Source organism: Aquarana catesbeiana, linkage group LG01 (genome assembly GCF_042186555.1).
Source record: "Aquarana catesbeiana isolate 2022-GZ linkage group LG01, ASM4218655v1, whole genome shotgun sequence".
In the NCBI taxonomy this organism is placed as follows: Eukaryota; Metazoa; Chordata; class Amphibia; order Anura; family Ranidae; genus Aquarana; species Aquarana catesbeiana.
This window is the reverse complement of record NC_133324.1, coordinates 469,932,122-469,949,790: the sequence shown is the minus strand read 5'-3', so window position 1 is coordinate 469,949,790 and position 17,669 is coordinate 469,932,122. Positions and strand designations below refer to the sequence as shown.

The 17,669-nt window shown below is 43.5% G+C and overlaps 1 protein-coding gene across 4 annotated transcripts in view; it reads right to left on the bottom strand.

The window, feature by feature from the left end:
- The window catches only part of TRMT10B (tRNA methyltransferase 10B), a 31,828-nt gene that overhangs the window by 3,559 nt on the left and 10,600 nt on the right, over window positions 1-17,669 (bottom strand). For all 4 annotated transcript variants that reach the window (XM_073591224.1, XM_073591223.1, XM_073591225.1 and 1 more), the window contains 4 exons: window positions 9,590-9,717; window positions 8,907-9,059; window positions 8,590-8,668; window positions 1,588-1,655 (listed from right to left, as the gene is read on the bottom strand). In XM_073591224.1, coding sequence (XP_073447325.1) covers window positions 1,588-1,655; window positions 8,590-8,668; window positions 8,907-9,059; window positions 9,590-9,717 — 428 coding nt within the window. The remainder of the gene's footprint in view (window positions 1-1,587; window positions 1,656-8,589; window positions 8,669-8,906; window positions 9,060-9,589; window positions 9,718-17,669) is intronic.

Sequence of the window (17,669 nt, the reverse complement as noted above, 5' to 3'; positions counted from 1 at the left end):
GGGGGCTACCCCAAAGCACCCTCCCAATGTTGAGAGCATGTGGCCTGGTATGGTTCAGGAGGGGGGGGGCACTCTCTCGTCCCCCCCTCTTTTCCTGCGGCCTGCCAGGTTGCGTGCTCGGATAAGGGTCTGGTATGGATTTTTTGGGGGACCCCACACCATTTTTTTTTTTTAATTTTGGCGCAGGGTTCCCCTTAAAATCCATACCAGACCTGAAGGGTCTGGTATAGATCTTGAGGGGGACCCCACGCCATTTTTTTTTTTTTAAATTTTGGCCGGGGTTCCCCTTAATATCCATACCAGACCTGAAGGGCCTGGTATGGAATTTAGGGGGACCCCCCACGTCTTTTTTTTTTTTTAATTTTGGTTCGGGGTTCCCCTGTGGGGAATTCCCATGCCGTTTTTATCAATGAACTTTTATGTGTATTGTCGGACCGGCAATTCATTAATAGCCGCGAGTAGTTTTAAATGACTTTTTTTCCTTTGAAATGTCATTTTGCTGTCAGACTGTTCTAAACACGGGAAACATGCGCCCCTTTACAGGCATACTATAGACACCCCCCAGGTACGAAATTTAAAGGGATATTACACTTTTATTGTTTCACTTTAAGGATTATTAAAATCACTGCTCCTGAAAAAATGGCAGTTTTTAAAACTTTTTTTTTGCATTGATACATGTCCCCTGGGGCAGGACCCAGGTCCCCAAACCCTTTTAGGCCAATACCATGCAAATTGGCCTTTAAAATTAGCACTTTTGATTTCTTCCATAGACTTTTAAAGGGTGTTCCGTGGCTTTCGAATTTACCGCGAACACCCCAAATTGTTCGCTGTTCGGAGAACTGGCGAACAGCCGATGTTCGAGTCGAACATGAGTTCGACTCGAACTTGAAGCTCATCCCTACTGGCCAGCAAGGAAGAGGCTGCTTGGCGCTCCTGCCTTCCTGACATGTTCAGTGGCGAACAGAGCAACTTTAGAGGTGCGGATTCTGCCATTTAAGCTGCCGCCCAGGATCCTCTTTTACCTGGGTGACATGTCCGAAAGTCCTCCAAGCCCCCCCCAGCGGCTTACCGATTTCTATCCCTCTGCCGGCAGAACAGGCAAGATGGCACCGGCTGCATGCCTGGAGATGCGGCCCACCTTCTCAGGACCCTGGTGAATTCTCGGTGGAGGACACCCAATCAGCTATGCAGCCTCAGGCTGATACTGGAGGAGACCCGCACAGAACACAACACAGCCTACCTATTGATTCATTCCTTGCTGCTGACAACTCCTTATCTCAGAGCACACCATGAAAATTGTGCTGCTCTCTCTAAGAAGTTCTCTGTTGAAAATTTTGTGTACCAACGCTCTAAATCCCCTGCTGTGCAGCTATCTCGCCCCCACACACTCCGTCCTCACCCCCAACTCCCTCCCCCCACACTTCCAAAACCACCCCACCACCTACTCTTCCTAGGCGATAGGTATCGTAATTGGTATCGGCGAGTACTTAAGAGTATTGGTACTCGGTGTTAAAAAAAAAATGGTATTGTTGCATCCCTAATTTCTATGTATAATCTAATAGGCAAACACAACCTTTTTATACAGACCTTTTGAATACTTTCATCAACCAGTCCTCCCAGAACATACACTTTAGATGGATCAATATCTTCAAGGACTTAGAATAAAGCAAAGGCAAGTTAAAAAAAACAAAAGCAACTTCTTTTTTGCCTCTATACATAACAAAAAGTATAACTACTCATCCATTGAAACAAGATATGTAAATAGTAGATTATCACAAATGTGTTTTTAATTTACTAAAATTATATATATATACATACAAGTCTTTGTATGACCATGAGGCTTTACATATGTATGCAACAAAAACTTCTGTTTTTAACCTAATAGCTACAAACAGTTTATTATTATGTTTTATGTGTTGGCTATCTGGATCCAGTGCTAGGTAATATTTGTATTGCTCAGTATATACAGTGCCTTGAAAAAGTTTTTATACCCCTTGAAATTCTCCACATTTTGTCATGTTTACAACCAAATACGTAAATGTATTCTATTGGGATTTTATGTGATAGACCAACACAAAGTGGCACACAATTGTGGTGTAAGGAAAATGATAAATGGTTTTCAAAATTCTTTAACAAATAAATATCTGAAAAGTATGGTGTGCATTTGTATTCAGCCCCCTTTACTCTGGTACCCCTAACTAAAATCTAGTGGAACCAATTGCCTTCAGAAGTCACCTAATTAGAAAAGAGAGTCCACCTGTGTATAATTTAATCTCAGTATAAATACAGATGTTCTTCGAAGCCTTCAGAGGTTTGTTAGAGAGCCTTAGTGAATAAACAGCATCATGAAGGCCAAGGAACACACCAGACAGGTCAGGGATACAGTTGTGGAGAAGTTTAAAGCAGGGTTAGGTTATTAAAAAAAAAAAAAAATTACCCCACTTTGAAAATCTCAGTTCTCTCTGTTCAACTCATCATATGAAAATGGAAAGAGTATGACACAACTGCAAACCTAAGACATGGCCATCCACCTAAACTGACAGGCAAGAAGAACATTAATCAGAGAAGCAGCCAAGAGGCCCATGGTAACTCTGGAGGAGCTGCAGAGATCCACAGCTCGGGTAGGAGAATCTGTCCACAGGACAACTATTAGTCGTGCACTCCACAAATCTGGCCTTTATGGAAGAGTGGCAAGAAGAAAGCCATTGTGGAAAAAAAAGTCACAAGAAGTCCCCTATGTGGGGGACACAGCAAACATGTGGAAGAAGGTATACAAATGTGTGAAACAATCAGCGTCACCCTAATAATTATGCAAGTGCAAAGTTGCAGCCGCTATACACTTTAACCGCTTGCCGACCGCCTCACGCAGATATACTGCGGCAGAAGGGCTCGTACAGGCAGAATCATGTACCTGTACGTTACCCTTTAAGAGGCAGGCGCGCGCACGCCCGCGGCAGGCTCTGTGAGTCGGGTCCCGCGGACTCGATTGCCGCGGGGATACCCGCGATCGCCTCATGGGGAGGAAGAACGGGGAGATGCTAATGTAAACAAGCATCTCCCCGTTCTGCCTAGTGACAGTGTCCCTGTCATTGGAGCAGAGATCAGTGCCGTGTCACATACAGCCATGCCCCTCACAGTTAGAAACACGCCCCTAGGACACACTTAACCCCTACACTGCCACCTAGTGGTTAACCCCTTCACTGCCAGTGTCATTTACACAGGAATCAGTGCATTTGTATAGCACTGACTGCTGTATAAACGACAATGGTCCCAAAAATGTGTCAAAAATGTCAGATGTGTCCGCCATAATGTCACAGTCACAATAAAAATTGCTGATCGCCGCCATTTAAAAAAAAATATATATATATTAATAAAAATGCCATAAAACCATCCCCTATTTTGTAAACGCTATAACTTTTGCGCAAACCAATCAATAATCGCTTATTGCGATTTTTTTTAACCAAAAATATGTAGAATACGTATCGGCCTAAACTGAGGAAAAAAATTGTTTTTTTATATATTTTTGGGGGATATTTATTATAGCAAAAAGTAAAAAATGCGTTTTTTTCAAAACTGTTGCTCTTTTTTTGTTTATAGCGCAAAAAATAAAAAGCGCAGGGGTGAGCAAATACCACCAAAAGAAAGCTCTATTTGTGGGAAAAAAAGGACGTCAATTTTGTTTGGGAGCCACGTCGCACGACCGCGCAATTGTCAGTTAAAAGGACGCAGTGCAGAATCGCAAAAAGTGCTCTGGTCAGGAAGGGGGTAAATTCTTCCGGGGCTGAAGTGGTTAAGTAAAATCACTACACTTAAAATGAGTTAATGATGTAAAATGAAAGATAAAATGTATTGTATTTAGAGTGTTAACTGAGCATTCTCCACGGTAGTGAGGGAGAGTAAGATAGGCATAATTTTTTACCAGTTAATCGCATGCAGACGCATCAATATTCTGATGCGATCCTTTGCCGGCTATTTGACTGTGGTGAAAGTGTGTTCTGGGGCCATCAGGAAGTGGACTGACTTGTAGTCACTCGGTTACCATAGCAATGACGATATATTAAAAGGCTCAGGTGAGGTATCCTCCCCATCTGCTGAGGAAGACCATTCAGAGGTCGATACATGTGCAGAGGAGAGGATCCGAGCCTGTGACGTCGCGCAACCACAGTGGTGAGCGAGCAGACTCTCTCAATGCATGTAACAAGCAAATTTTGTTTTTATATCTAGTAAGGCTGGATTCACACCTATGCATTTTTTGTGCTTTTTGCATTTTGAAGGTTTGCACTACAGTCCATTTAACATGGTTTCCTATGGAACACGTTCTGTAGTGCAAATCTGCAAAATGCAAAAAAAGCACTAAAAATGCATAAGTGTGAATCCAGCCTAAGTGTCCTCTTTTAGCGGTGTTTTAAATAAAAGTTTTATACATGAGTTCCTTGCAGTGGAGGAACAGCTGAATAATCTCGGAGATCAACTACCTATCTGTGAGGGATACATTGGGTGGAGTGGAGATTGTGAAAGGGAGTAATTGAACAGCTGAGCCCTGAGAGAAAGAAAAGACGTTTGGGGAGTGAAAATAAAAAGTTCATTTGAGTCTTACTGACTCATCCTTGAGGTGAGCAGATTAAATAGCTGGTGGTGGTTTGCACAAGCAATAAGAATTATTGAGAAGCACAGTGATATGATAATAACACTGGAGCACTACTATCAAGATTGATATTGATTTATGGGACATTTATTATGAATTTGAATTTTATTGCATGTATACATAGCACTAAATATAGCATTGAATTATCACTGTAGTAGCGCTGCACTGTGTGTGCCTTTTGGTACACACGTGTGTGTGTGTGTGTGTGTGTGTGTGTGTGTGTGTGTGTGTGTGTGTATATCTATCTATCTATCTATCGAGAGAGCTCTGGTCAGATGAGACCAAAATTGAACTTTTTGGCCTAAAAGCAAAATGCTATGTGTGGCAGAAAACTAACATTGCACATCACCCTGAACATACCATCGCCACCATGGAACATGGTGGTGGCAGCATCATGTTGTGGAGATTCTTTTTTACATGGAATGGTTTGGAATGGTTTACATCAAAGCATATTCATGTGTTAGAATGGCCCAGTCAAAGTCCAGACCTGAATCCAAATGAGACTCTGTGACAAGACTTGAAAACTGCTGTTCAGAGAGCTCTCAATCCAATCTGACAGAGCTTGAGATATTTTGCAAAGAAGAATGGGCAAAAATGTCACTCCTCTAGATGTGCAAAGTTGGCATACCCAAAGAGACTTGCAGCTGTAATTGCAGTGAAAGGTGGTTCTACAAAATATTAACTCAGGGGGACTGAATACAAATGCATGCCACGCTTTTAAGATACCGTATTTATCGGAATATAACATGCACTTTTTTCCCCTGAAAATCAGGGGAAAATTGTGGGTGCGTGTTATAGGCCGATCCCCCCCCAATTGTGTGTGATCGCGGCAATTGCCGCGATCGCCGCCGACATACACAGCCGTGTGTAAGTTCAAATATGGCGCCGAGACTGCAGGGACTCGGCAGGGCCGAGATACACATACCCGAGAGTCCTCGGCTTTTCTCGGCGCCGCTTACAGTCCCGCCCATAGGGCGGGACTGGGCGGGACTGTAAGCGGCGCCGAGGAAAGCCGAGGACTCTCGGGTATGTGTATCTCGGCTCCGCCGAGTTCCTGCTATCTCGGCGCCATATTTGAACTTACACACGGCTGTGTATGTCGGCAGGGATCGCAGCGATCCCACAAAGCTGCACTGGGGCAAGGCTGCACTGGGGCAAAGCTGCACTGACAAGGCTGCAATGGACACTGGGGCAAGGCTGCACTGACAATTCTGCACTGGGGCAAAGCTGCACTGACAAGGCTGCAATAGACACTGGAGCAAGGCTGCAGATGGACACTGATAACGCTGCATTGATGGGCATTTTAATGTAAGTTTTTCTTCCATTAACTTTACTCCTGAAAGTTTTTTTCTTTAAAATTCCCTCCTAAACTTGGGTGCGTGTTATACGCCGGCGCGTGTTATACGCCGATAAATACGGTATTTATTTGTAAAAAGAATTTTAAAACCATTTATCATTTTTCTTCCACTTCACAATTATGTGCCACTTTGTGTTGGTCTATCGCATAAAATCCCAATAAAATATATTTACGGTTTTGGTTGTAACGTGACAAAATGTGGAAAATTTCAAGGGGTGTGAATATTTTTTTCAAGGAACTGTAAACTCTGCACCCAGTATAGGGATGGTGTCAACTTCAGAGAGCGCTAACAAGCTGGTCCTGTAAGTCAGTGGCCAGCTTTTACTGAAGCTGTAATAGCAGACTTCGATTTCAAATCCAGACAGAGAGGATGCAGAGTACAAAAAAAAATCTCTACATGAATATACAGTAGGTAAGTGGTTATAAAGCTAAAACATTTTTATCTTAATTTATTTCCTACATTAAGGTAAAAAATAATGAATGTTTCAGGACTTGCTGTGCCCCCTTCTAAACGCTTACTTGACTCCTGGATCGATCTACCACTGGGACCGACGGAAGCAGGGGGAGTCATTGGCTCCTGCTGCTGTCAATCAAATCCAGTGAAGAGAGGGGGGGGGGGGGGCAAGGCCGAGCTGCGCTGTGTGTCAATGGCCTAGAAAACCGGTGGGGGACTCCAGAAGAGGAGATTTGGGGCAAAATCATTGCACAGAGCATGCGTTATTTAAAAAAAAATAGCCTGAGACTTTACAATAACTTGAAGTAATGTGTACTGCTATCAAATGAGCGTGGATAAAGTCAGCCATTTTAAAATAAGCGCAGACACCACATTATCATTTAATAGCCCCAAAATTCTCCTTTATGCATCCTCCTAAAAATAGTTTTATTTTGTTACTATAGGCTTGACATTTATGACTTCAGGGATAAATCCCACCCCACTTTGTACAATAACTGTGCCCTCTGTGGCCACTGAGGCACTCTCTTTAAACAAGAGACAAGTGGGTAGGGTTTAAAGTGGTTGTACAGGCTTATTATTTTAAATTAAAATAAAGTTAATCAATTAAAATAATGGTAAAGTGGTTGTGAAAACCCTATCCTATACCCAGAGAAGTGAATTCTCACAGATGATACACAGAGATGAAACAAATATCCCTACATAAGTTTTACTTGTATATCTGCTGTCTTTCCCTTTCTACACTCTTTAGAAAGTGCAGATCTTGTCACCAGTGTTTGTTCCTCTTCCAGCAGTGGGTTTGGAGTCTGGATATACACTGTGTGAGAGCTGATGGGAGGAAAGGCACACCCCGTTCCACAGGAAATTACAGAACTGTGCTGTGAATAGACAAGCTTTCTGATTAGCTATCTTTAAGCTCTCTCCCAGACACAAATTTTCAGGTGCTGTTATCTCGTGTGTCTGAGAAATTGTCAGAAGTGACTCTGCTGATAACAGAGGAACGAAGCATCAGAAAGTCACGGCACTTAGAGCTTTGAAGAGAGATAAGTAAATACTAAGTAAATACTACAGATATGTGCTTATGTCAAATTTCAGGAATGGGGTTTACAACCACTTCAAGTTAAAATAAGGTTAGGTAAAGTTAAAAGAAGTTATACTGACCTGCTCTTTGCAGTGGTATAGAGCAGCCCCTTACTGGCGTGGTCTGCTCCTCCTTTCAGTGGAAGAGAGCAGCTGCCATGCAGATGGGCACAGCACCAGATTGAGAGAGGGACTTTTAGAGGTTAGGGAGGGAGGTGGAGGGAACGGGTATTGGAAGGTTTTTTACCTTAATGCAGAGATCTCATTAAGGTGAAAAACCTTAACTTTTATCCCAGAGGATTTCCCTCAATCCCTCAGCAACACATGAATTCAAGTTCCAAGTAGGGGTTGAAGAGAAGAGGTTGAAGAGAAGAGGTTTTCTAGAGGTGACTGCTGTACCGCATGACTTTTTATTTTGAAAGCTTAAAGAGTAAGTTCACCTTTACAGAAAATCTGTAAGGTGAACTTACACTGGACCCCCATGGCACCTGGTACCGCTAACCTGGAGTCCGGTGATCACCCGTTCTGAAAGATCGTATAGCCGCTTTACTGGTGCGGGGATTTTAAATCCCTGCAGCTTTCTTTTCTCTTCACCTGCGGTGACGGGTTACGTGGGTTCTGATTGGTCAGCGCCAAGCAATTAGAATGTTTCTAAATGTACCTCCTTATGAGGTGCATTTAGGAGATTAAGCCGAGGGGATTTCTAAGCCCCGGACTGGTGAAGTGGCTATATGAGGTCTCCTAGCAGCTCCAGGTCCTGAAACCTCCATTCACATAGACTTTGGACATGACAAGTTGTAACCATTATTTTCAATGGCACCTGTTCAGATCGGTGCAACATAAAGTCGCAGTGATTTTGAAAAGATGCCTGCACTACTGTGGTGCGACTTCCACTGAGTGTAAAGTCGGAGCAAAGTTGCAATGAAAATTGTGTGACTTTAGAGTCGCGCTAGTGTGAATGGAGCATAAAACAGTCCTATGTTTTGCCCATTTGGAGCAAAGCAACATACTTTTCACACTTGGAAAAGACAAATGATTTATGTCCCACAAACTTACCATGGTCCGAGTCTGGAGTAAGATATATGATCGATTCTAATGGAAACATGTCAAGAAAGCTGCTTTCTGTTGAGTCAACCTGGAGAAGTATGTAAATACAAGCTTTACCACATTGCATAAATAACATACAGATGGCTAGCCTGCATTTAAACTTTGGAAAGTAGCCAAAGTGAGGCTACACAAATCTCTTTTAATACATACAATTTAAAGTTCTGGAAAAAGACAAATATTTATTAAAGTTTACATAGCTAACATTAATATGTAGCACTCAATGCATGGTACTATAAACATAGTCAAAATTGCAGAAATAAACTTACAAGATAATTGACAAATCCGTCATTCATTCGCACACATTCATCATATAACAGACTGTGTTGTACAAAACCTGTCAGATACAGCCAGAATGGTTTTGCAGCTTTCTTGTTTGACCCATAAAGCCTCCTGATCTGAGCTGCCAGACGACTTAATTCCTAAAAGATGAAAAATATATTTGGAAATTATGGCTTAATGAATTATGTTTCATATGCAGTCTGCCTGTACAGACATCTGACACTACCACTACCTTTTTATTCAAATTTTAAACTCCAGTGAATTGTTTTGTCAGCTTACAACTCAGGAGATTTCTCATTTCCTGTCCCAGTGATAAGGGGTCAAATGGATTGTAAGCACTGAAACATTTTTACAATCCCTGGAGTCACTTGTTCCCTTCAATTCTGATCCTAGTGTCAATGGTAGAGAAAGTGAGGGAAATTTTGTGATTGGGGGCGGGGTCACAGGTATCAAGAAAACCTGAATGATTTTCAAGTGGCTGGAGTTGTGCACTAACTTCAATAATTGGGGTGCTTACATAGAGAATAAGGCAGACTAGTAGCAGCGGTGCCAATACACATTTCCCAGGCACAGATCCCTGTTGTCACTATCAGGAACTCTGTACTGGAAATGGTGTGCAACTATTACTGGTGCATGCAACAAACAGTATGCAATTCATTTACAATATTACCTTCTTGCTCATGTGATCTGTCATGCTCAAGTCAATACAAAGTCTTGGACCAGAATCCTTTGCTTCCAAAAGACGCTCTTTGGTCAAAGCTTTTAAAAATCTTTTACTGTGCAACTGTTGGCTAGTACCTGGAAAAAAAAAAAAGACCACAAGAAATTGTCATTTTTTAAATAAGTAAGACATCAGTTATTAAAATATGTACTCTTAACAAATTCCAGAACTTTTCCAGGAGTTTTTTTCAAGAATTCTACTACAGCATAAGATGTTTGTTCATACTGTGTCCCCACTACCCTGTCCTCCTGATCTTCTATTACAACACCCTACAAAACCCAGTACACTTCTGGGTACGAGTCTCTCTTGGAATTCAGTGAGAGTGTGCATTCACTGGCACAAAACACTCACATATGGGATAGGGGGTTCTTGTCCTATGCTCAGGCATCTTATATTACCTGGTTTCAAGCTACATTTTTATACAGAGTTTCTTTATGCACAAATATCACAAATTCACCTCAAAACATTCTTTATTTCCCCCACTCAAAAAAAGGTATGTCTGGCATTCCACCTAAACTTCATTTGTTGTCTTTGGTGTTAGAGTAGAAAATGACTGCAGGCCTGTCATGGCATGAGCATGCCATTTTATCAGATATCCCTAATTCTTATAGATAAAGGCAGGGCCGTCTTTAATATTGATTGGACCCTGGGCAAAACTTATCTTGGGCCCCCCCCCCCCCCCCATGCAGTTTCGCTCTCCACCTGCTCTGAGACATACAATAAATAGCAGCTAGACTCAAAATCAGTTTACTGAATCAGATCAGGCAACTATTGCGATTGGTTGCCAGAGGTTACAGTCTATCTTTACCGCTCACTGACTGGTTGCTAGAGGTTACAGCACATGATTTCTGCTTGTTGATTGGTTGCTAGAGATTACTGTGGATATGACCTCAGGGGGGCATGATATACATATCAATGCCGCTGGCCGTCCCTATTTACATATGAATGCCGGTAATTTACATGTAAACACAGGGTCTGCAGGTGAGTCATCTGTACACAACAATAGGGCAGAGCTGGGCAGCATTAGTAGCAGCACTTCACACTGAGATAACGGGACACAGCACAGGACTAAAACCTCAAGGGACGAGGGAAATTAAACCAGGATAGTTGGCAAGTATGAGACAGCTGCTTTGGGCCCCACAACAATGACAGGGCCCAGGGCATCTGCCCCTTTTGCCCTGCCTTAAAAACGGCCCTGGATAAAGGTATAACTAAGTTGTCAAGGCACTAATGTTGACTTGCATTACTTCTACAGCAGCACATTTAACTCCTGACACTTTTTTTTTGTGTGGAAAATACGGATATTTGGAGGAGTCATGGGCCATCTGTGGGGCTGATCTTCCAGCTGTATACAATCTGACACATAACAGACTTCATAATCTGTGTAACAGCTTTTCCTTGCATTATTGAAGGTTGTCTAAGAGAAGCTGTCCAATTAATGGACTTAATGCAACTCAGGGCCTAAATGTTTGATCTGTGTTTTTGTTGTTTCCATACACAAGGGGACCTTCAAAAGCAGATTCCAGAAGTAAGCCAACTACTTCCTGGAAGCTAATACTGTCTGGAGCTGGTCAATATGCAAATACTTAGCTTTATGAGGTAATGCCTTAATAATAAACAAGAATTGAAGTATCTTTTGCCATGAATTCTGCAGATCCTGCTAATTTATTTTGTCATCCTGCCTGTAACAGTGTTTAAAGGAGAAGAAGTGTGGGATATTTAAAAAAAAAAAAAAAAAAAATTCCTCTCCTATGTGGTGGTAGCTTCAGTGTGATGCTGCAGCTGTCCCTAGCTGGCTCTAAGACTGAGAACTGAGTGATCACATCATGTTGATCACTGTGCAGACAGACGTGACTGTCAGTGATCGGTTCTCTGCTCTGCCCTCCCTCACTGGAGTGCTGGGTTGTGGAGGGGGCAGGAGCGGCTGGCTCTGGCTCTCAGCCACATGCTGGGAGGTTGAGCCAGCTACCGGTCAGGCATCTGGGTGGATCCCAACATTATTATCAGGAACTCTGCAGAGCCTGAACCTGCTCTATAACATCAGCTGACAATGGACTTTAGCCCGCTGTCGGCTGAATCTGGGTCACAGGAGTGCAAGAGTAAGTGCCCAGAGTATGGTAAGTAGGAACGCTTCTGCTAGAGGGTGCTCCAGGTTCTATATACATCCAGGATAGCAAGCTGACAGGCACTCGAGCAGCACTTACAGGAGAGAAGCAGGCTCAGCATAGACAAAGATATGCAGAGAAAGGCACTTATAAGTGCAGTATGTCAGCAATTTTTTTAAAGGCAACAGTTAAAAACACTTACAGGATTAAAGAGTAAACAGGCTCATCAATGTATGAAGTCCTCCTGAGATGGTCTACCCTGTCACTGTGCCGACCAGCAGCTGCAGGAACCAAAGGTCTGGAGAAGCAAGATGGCTGCTGCACTTCCTGAAACCACTGTGGAACACAGGTGGTGAAAGTGATGTCAGCAAGGGACCGCCCTCTTTCTGACAATTATGCTGCCTGTGTTCCACTGAGGTTTCAGGAAGTGCGGCGGCCATCTTGCTTCTCCAGACCTTTGGTTCCTGCAGCTGCTGGTCGGCACAGTGACAGGGCCTATCTCAGGAGGACTTCATATACTGATAAGCCTGTTTACTCTGTAATCCTGTAAGTGTTTTTAACTGTTGCCTTTTAATAAAATTGCTAACATAGTGCACTTAGAGTAAGTGCCTTCCTGTGAGCAAGAAGAAAAGTATGACCAAAAGAGCTTTTGCCATACTTCTCTTAAATGATTAACATAATTTTACACAGCAGTGGATGTGTTTCTGCATGTAAAAAGATTTTCAGTGCTTTACTAGCGTGCACAGAGATTACAAAAGAACACAAAGTTCACGTTACATTGCTTATTTCTATGACCATTTTCCACCGGCTCCAGTGACCCTTTAACCCTTTTGCTGCCACTGACCTATGCAATAAGCCAGCAGCAGCGGTGGGGTAGCTTAACACGCACTAATGCTGCGTACACAAGATCGCACATTCCGACAACAAAATCCATGTTTTTTTTCCAACAGATGTTGGCTCAAACTTGTCTTGCATACACACGGTCACACAAATCTTGTCGGAAATTCCGATCGTCAAGAAGGCAGTGACGTACAACACGTGCGATGGGCCAAGAAAAATGAAGTTCAATAGCCAGTGTGGCTCTTCTGCTTGATTCCAAGCATGCGTGGAACTTTGTGCGTCAGAATTGTGTACACACGATCGGAATTTACGACAACGGATTTTGTTGTCGGAAAATTTGAGATCCAGATCTCAAATTTTGTTTGTCGGAAATTCCAACGGAAAATGTCCGATGGAGCCTACACATGGTTGGAATTTCCGACAACAAGCTCCCATCGAACATTTCCCGTCGGTAAATCCGACCATGTGTACGCGGCATTAGTGTGTGTATATATCTGACAAGCTATCAGATGTTAGATGGAAGCAGTCAGGCAGCTGCAAAGCTTCTAAGCTCCCCCGCCCCTTCTGATCTTCCCAACCAAGGAAGAACCTATAAGCAACAAGCAATCTGTTGCTTTCTCCAGCTGCTGTGGCTGGATAAACAGCTAATGGAATGCTATCTGCACTCCGTTAGCTTCAATGGAGGCCAGGTGTGGTGAGGCAAATAAAGATAACCTGTCATAACAAAATAGTATCACATATGAGACTTTTGTAAGGCCTCATTCACACAGGTGTATGTAAAAAGCTCTTCAATAAGCAAAAACTGCTGGCAGGAAATCCAAAATTATAAGTAATGGCACACATTGTACAAGGGTTTAGGAGTTTATAATTTTATCATACACTACCCATGCTCATTTTTCCCTCTTAGATGTCCAAATTGCATTATTTCTTCAAAAAAACATATACATTTATTAATCTGTTGCTGTATTAATATTAACTGCACCTTTAGAGATGTGCTTGCTGGCTTTTTTTTTTTTTAATCTTTATTTAAGGAATGCAAAATGTACAATTAGACAAGGAATACAACATGACAGTTATTTGTATGTTTCTGTTAATAGTTTTTCACGAACAAATCAAGTGTACATCGGCGTGATAGCGGAAAAGGTTCCCTTAAAATGTACTATTGAGGCAGGAAGTCGTAACTTGACGACTCTGGCCTGTCCTTCAAAGCAGTATTATAGAGAAAGAACCCTCTGTCCGAAGTTACCAAACATAATTTAAACATACATCCAATGGGGGTGTATAAGCAATGCAGTTAGACTAACTAGTAGACAATTAACTCCCCAAGGGGAAATACGCGCTTATCTCTATTGGCCAAATATTTTGTTACTATCTTATGGTGAATTAATTCTAAGCGTTGTATTCTATATAAGATATGGTTCTCAATCCTACTAACATAGGAGTGGTACCAAAGTGGGGTACAGCAATCCGGGGTTTTTTCTTAATAATGGGGAAACAGAAAAAAAGGGTGGATGACACTGGTGGTGTCATTAGAGGGAAAAAGGGATAGAAATAAGAAGGAGCAGATGTGGGGAAGTAGGAAGGAAAAGGGGGTGGGTATGGGGTTCTGGCAAGGCCAACGACCCGCGGCCCCTAATTAACCAGGGGTTGAATGCCTACATATAGGCCTTGTATTCATCTGAAAAGCGAAACAGATCCCAATGTGTCCATCTAGTGCTATGTTCCTCCTCCTTTTCCCTGAGGGCAGCTGTAAGGCGTTCCATTCGCTGAATATCACAGACCCTACCAAACCATTGTATCACTGTCGGAGGGGATTGCTGCTTCCACATGCTGGGGACACGCGCCCTGGCCGCATTCAAGAGGTGTTTCAGTAAAGATTTGCGGTAACGCTTACTGGGCATCGGAGTCAGATTCAGTAGTATTGCTGCTGGATTGTCCTGAAGGGCCACATCAGTAAGTTTGTGAATGATTCCCAAAACCTGTCTCCAAAAAGGAGTCAAGGCCGGGCACTCCCAGAAAATGTGAAGTAATGTACCTCTTTGTGTGCCACATCTCCAGCATAAGGGGCTGTGTCCCGGAAATATGGACGCTAGCACAGAGGGGGTCCTGTACCATCGCGTCAAGATTTTGAAGGTGATTTCTTGGTATTTGCTACATAAAGAAGATTTATGTGCAAAAAAAAGGATTCGGGTCTTTTGATCTTCTGTAAACGTAGTGTTAAGATCTCCCACTTCCTCAGGTATGGGGGATATGGGGGATCCTGTTGGGACGTATGGGTCAGTAATATATTGTAAGAGTGAGAAAGGGATTTCCGTATTGGCTCCTCACCCAGGCATAACTCTTCAAAGGGAGTTGGTTGTCTGCAGAAACCTCAGATTTCTGGAAGGGATCTGAGAAAGTGTGACAATTGTGAGATCTTCCATCTGCCCAGTATGAAGGAATTAAAGCTAGGATAAATGTTAGAAGGCTCGCTCCAATCTGAAGGCCCACAAAAAGAGGAGGCTCTAACTAGACTCCGATCTGGGTGGAGCCAGAAGGATCTATCAGAGAGGCCTGGTAAGAAGTCCGGATGCCCAATTATGGGTGTCAGTGGGGAGGGATAACTGGGCGTTTCCGCTATCCTGAAGTATCTGCAAAGCTCCTGTAGGGTAGGTTCAATCAATGGGTGGGAAGAGGAGGATCTGGAAGAGTGAGTTCCACTCCAGGGTAGACCCTCAATGGGGAACGGGACTGTATCCTGTTCTAGCCCAATCCATAGCTTATGAGAGGAGTGCCTGCACCAATCCACCACTCTGTTCATGTGAACTGCTGTGTAGTATAGAGCCGGGTCAGGAAGACCAATGCCTCCTCTGGATTTTGACCGTTGTAATAGAGTTCTCTTGAGCCTCGGGGGTTTGCCCTGCCAGACATATTTAATAAAGACTGAACGTAACCTACGAAAGAAGCCCTGTGGGATCCGAACAGACAATGCTTGGAAGAGGTAGAGCAGTCTCGGCATGATATTCATCTTTAAGACATTGCATCTACCAAACCAGGAGACTGCCAGACCCTTCCATCTTGCTAGGTCTGAGGCAAAAAACGCTCAGGAGTGGTTGGAAGTTAAGTTGATAAATGTGGTGTATGTCAGAGGGGATTTTAGTGCCTAAGTATTGGATGGCCTGGGAAGTCCACCGGAAGGGGAAGTTGCTGCAAAGGGCAGCCCGAGAACCTGGGGAAAGGGTGATGTTCAGCGCCTCTGACTTTTGGAAGTTGATTTTAAAATCCGATAACTCCCCATATTGGCGTATTACTGATAATAAGATTGGTAGAGACGTAAGTGGTTCCGAGATGTAAAATAACAGGTCGTCCGCATAGGCGGCAATTGATGTGATGATAGGTGCTCGTTTCGAGTCCTCTGATGTCCGGGTTAAGCCTAATATGTTGTAATAAGGGCTCTAGGGAAATTATGAAAAGGAGCGGGGAAAGTGGGCACCCCTGTCGCGTGCCGTTACTTATCTTAAAGGGGCTAGAGGTCGTCCCATTTACTCTAACTGTTGCGGAGGGGGAAGAGTATATGGCAGATATCCAGGATAGGATGGGGGCCGGCATGCCAAGGCGTCGCAGGGTGGCCAAGAGGAAAGTCCAGTTCACCCTGTCGAATGCCTTTTCGGCATCTGTAGACAACAAGATGAAAGGGATGTTAAGGCGTTTGGCCTTTGCCACCACGTTTATTGTCCTAATAGTGTTATCTCGTGCCTCTCTGTTGCGAATAAAGCCCACTTGGTCTAGTGGGATTATGCGCTGTATAACAGAGCCTATACGTTCGGCTAGAATTTTCGTGAATAATTTCAAATCACAGTTAAGAAGGGAGATAGGCCTGTAACTTGCGCAAAGAAGCGGGTCTTTCTCAGGCTTAGGGATGACAGATATGCTGGCTTGCAGGATATCTGGCGGGATGGCGTGACTATTTACTATTGCATTGAAGGCAGTAACAAAGTGAGTTGCCAGTTGAGTTTGCAAGTTTTTGTAATAGGAGATTGTGAAGCCGTCGCGGCCAGGTGCTTTCCCTGTCGGAGTGTCAGCCAAAGCTTTCGTAAATTCGTCTGAAGTAATAGGCTGTGATAGCAACTCTACCTCTCCCTCGTTGAGAGAAGGCAGATCTGCAGCCGCAAGGTAGGTCTCTATGGCTTCTAGCTTATTCTGGTTCCGTTCCTCCGAAGGGTGGGAATGTAGGTTGTAAAGTGCTTCATAGAACACCCTGAAGGACTCTGCCATTTCTGCAGAGTCATGAATTTTAGTTCCTGTGGTGGAAGATAAGGCGGGGATGTAGGATCTGTTACATTGGGTCCGTATGGCATTTGCTAGTGTTCTGCTGCACTTGTCTCCGAACTCATAAAAGGTTCTGCGTGCCTTCAAGAGCCTATTTTTAGCATGGAATAGGGAGTGTTCTCTGATTTGCTCCCTAAGGTTGGTTACCTCTGCCTCTGTGGCCCTATCTGGGTGATTTTTATTACGTTTTTCACAGTCATGGAGTTTTGCGAGTAATTCGGATAGCGTTTTTTCCTTGGCCACTTTGAGTCTGTGTCCTTGTTTAATGAATATTCCTCGTATATAGCATTTATGTGTTGACCAAATAGTCAGCGGATTAGGGACTGATTGTTTGTTACTCTCGAAGAAAAGACCCAATTCTCGTACAATGTCTGCTCTAACCTCAGGATCTTGGATCAGGGCTTCGTTTAGTCGCCATGTGGCCGATTTGGGAGGCGGACGTTGCGAATTTAAAGTCAAAGAGATCGGTGCATGGTCTGAGAGTGCAATATGCCCAATCTGTGCACCTGAGACAAATGGGATTGTAGTGTGGGAGACCAGGAAGAGATCGATCCTGGAGTATGAGTTATGAGCTGCCGAGAAAAAGGTGAAGTCCCTCTCTTGCGGATGGAGAATCCGCCATATGTCAACCAATCGATGGGAATGCAACAGTTCCCTGACTCGGTTCCGGGATCTTGAAGACAGGGCTGAAGAGCCCGTCGCTGTGTCTTTTTGAGGATCCATGGTGAAGTTAAGGTCTCCCCCAACACTAAAGTTCCCTCTGTGAAGGACGCCAG